The sequence below is a fragment of the Penaeus monodon genome, chromosome 29 (genome assembly GCF_015228065.2).
Source record: "Penaeus monodon isolate SGIC_2016 chromosome 29, NSTDA_Pmon_1, whole genome shotgun sequence".
Lineage (NCBI taxonomy): Eukaryota > Metazoa > Arthropoda > Malacostraca > Decapoda > Penaeidae > Penaeus > Penaeus monodon.
The window spans coordinates 16,278,984-16,280,274 of NC_051414.1; the positions used below are offsets into that span (position 1 = coordinate 16,278,984).

The window sequence follows — 1,291 nt, forward strand, 5'->3', positions numbered from 1 at the left end:
GGGAAACATCTTGCGAAAAGCAACAATGGTTTACTTGCATTATCGCCTTTTCATGCATTTAGTTTTTTTACTTGTTGACTGATGTATTTTGGTTGATAAGTTACTTTTTTTATAGTCATATTAATTCTTACATGTAGCACTACAACAGACAATTGTGAAAAAGTGGTGTAAATAAATCCAGTTTTATATATCTATCTATATTCTACCATTTCTTGCTTAACAAATAAACCACAAACACAGTAAAGTAAACCCCTCTGCTGTTTTCTCTCAAGAGATTGGTCCTACTGAGGGCCATCAGCATGGACCGAGGAAGAAGTTCTTGAACACGTAGTCCTCCCACATCGGCTTGGTTCCGTCGTTCTGTTTCATCTCGCACCAGAGCTCGATGTACAGGTCCCTCAAGTTCAAGCTGAGGCCGTAGCTGTCCAGGACGTCACAGAGGCTCTTGACGAACACTGTGCCAAAGTCTGGAGATCTCTTGGCTAAGACGCCCTCGACGGCCGCGTGGATGGTAGCCATGTCGCTTGGTTCCTCCGCCTCCTTCAGTTCTCGCCGCTCCATCCGGTCGGCCCTGCAGTAGTTGGCGAAAAAGATCTTTGGTTTGCTCCTCATGTAGGGACACTTGCGGTCGGAAAACCCGAAGCGAATGCTGTGCAAATTCACTTCCGTGCCGTCATTAGCCATGAAGGTGTAAGGATCTATCCCGTGGCTAAGGATAAAGATGATCAGTGCGTCCACACCATTCAGTTCTGGATTTTCCCGTATTTTCTTAAATTGTTCGAAGGTTTCCTCTCCCGTCAAGTCCTCCAGCACAGTGACTTGGTATCCCAGCTTCTCGAACGTCTTCTGGATATTAACAGAATCCAGATGAGCCCCATTTCGTTGCAGTTTTTCTTGGCCTTTGAACGTGTAATTGAAGACGTAGACAAGGCCGCGGGGCTCAGATATCACTGAATATACATACTTGTTTTTATTACTGGTGCCCTGAAAAAGTAGAAAAAAAAATAAACGAATAAGTATGAAGAAAGTTAGAGATTTCAATTTCGGAACTGCAATTTTCATAATGCTATTCAGAGATTTTTTTTCACATCACTTACTGCATTTAATATATGTAAAATCCCTTCAAACATACATGTGAAGGCGTGGGCGCTGCAGCGGAAACTTGCCGAATCACCATTTTTTTCTCGAACGCTATTTCGAGCTCACTAACTGCTCCAGACGATTTGGGAACCTGCAAAAAGTCATTCTGTTACGCTGAATCATATATCTGTTTTATTATATGTATATACTG

The 1,291-nt window shown here is 42.8% G+C and overlaps 1 protein-coding gene across 7 annotated transcripts in view; it reads right to left on the reverse strand.

Annotated features, from left to right (window-relative positions):
- Positions 1–181: 181 nt before the first annotated feature.
- The window catches only part of LOC119591995, an 8,299-nt gene continuing 7,189 nt past the window's right edge, over positions 182–1,291 (reverse strand). For 5 of the 7 annotated variants that reach the window (XM_037940762.1, XM_037940760.1, XM_037940759.1 and 2 more), the window contains 2 exons: positions 1,133–1,246; positions 182–984 (listed from right to left, as the gene is read on the reverse strand). In XM_037940762.1, coding sequence (XP_037796690.1) covers positions 295–984; positions 1,133–1,246 — 804 coding nt within the window. In that variant the 3' untranslated portion in view covers positions 182–294. The remainder of the gene's footprint in view (positions 985–1,132; positions 1,247–1,291) is intronic. The other 2 variants (XM_037940764.1, XM_037940763.1) reach the window with 1 other exon arrangement.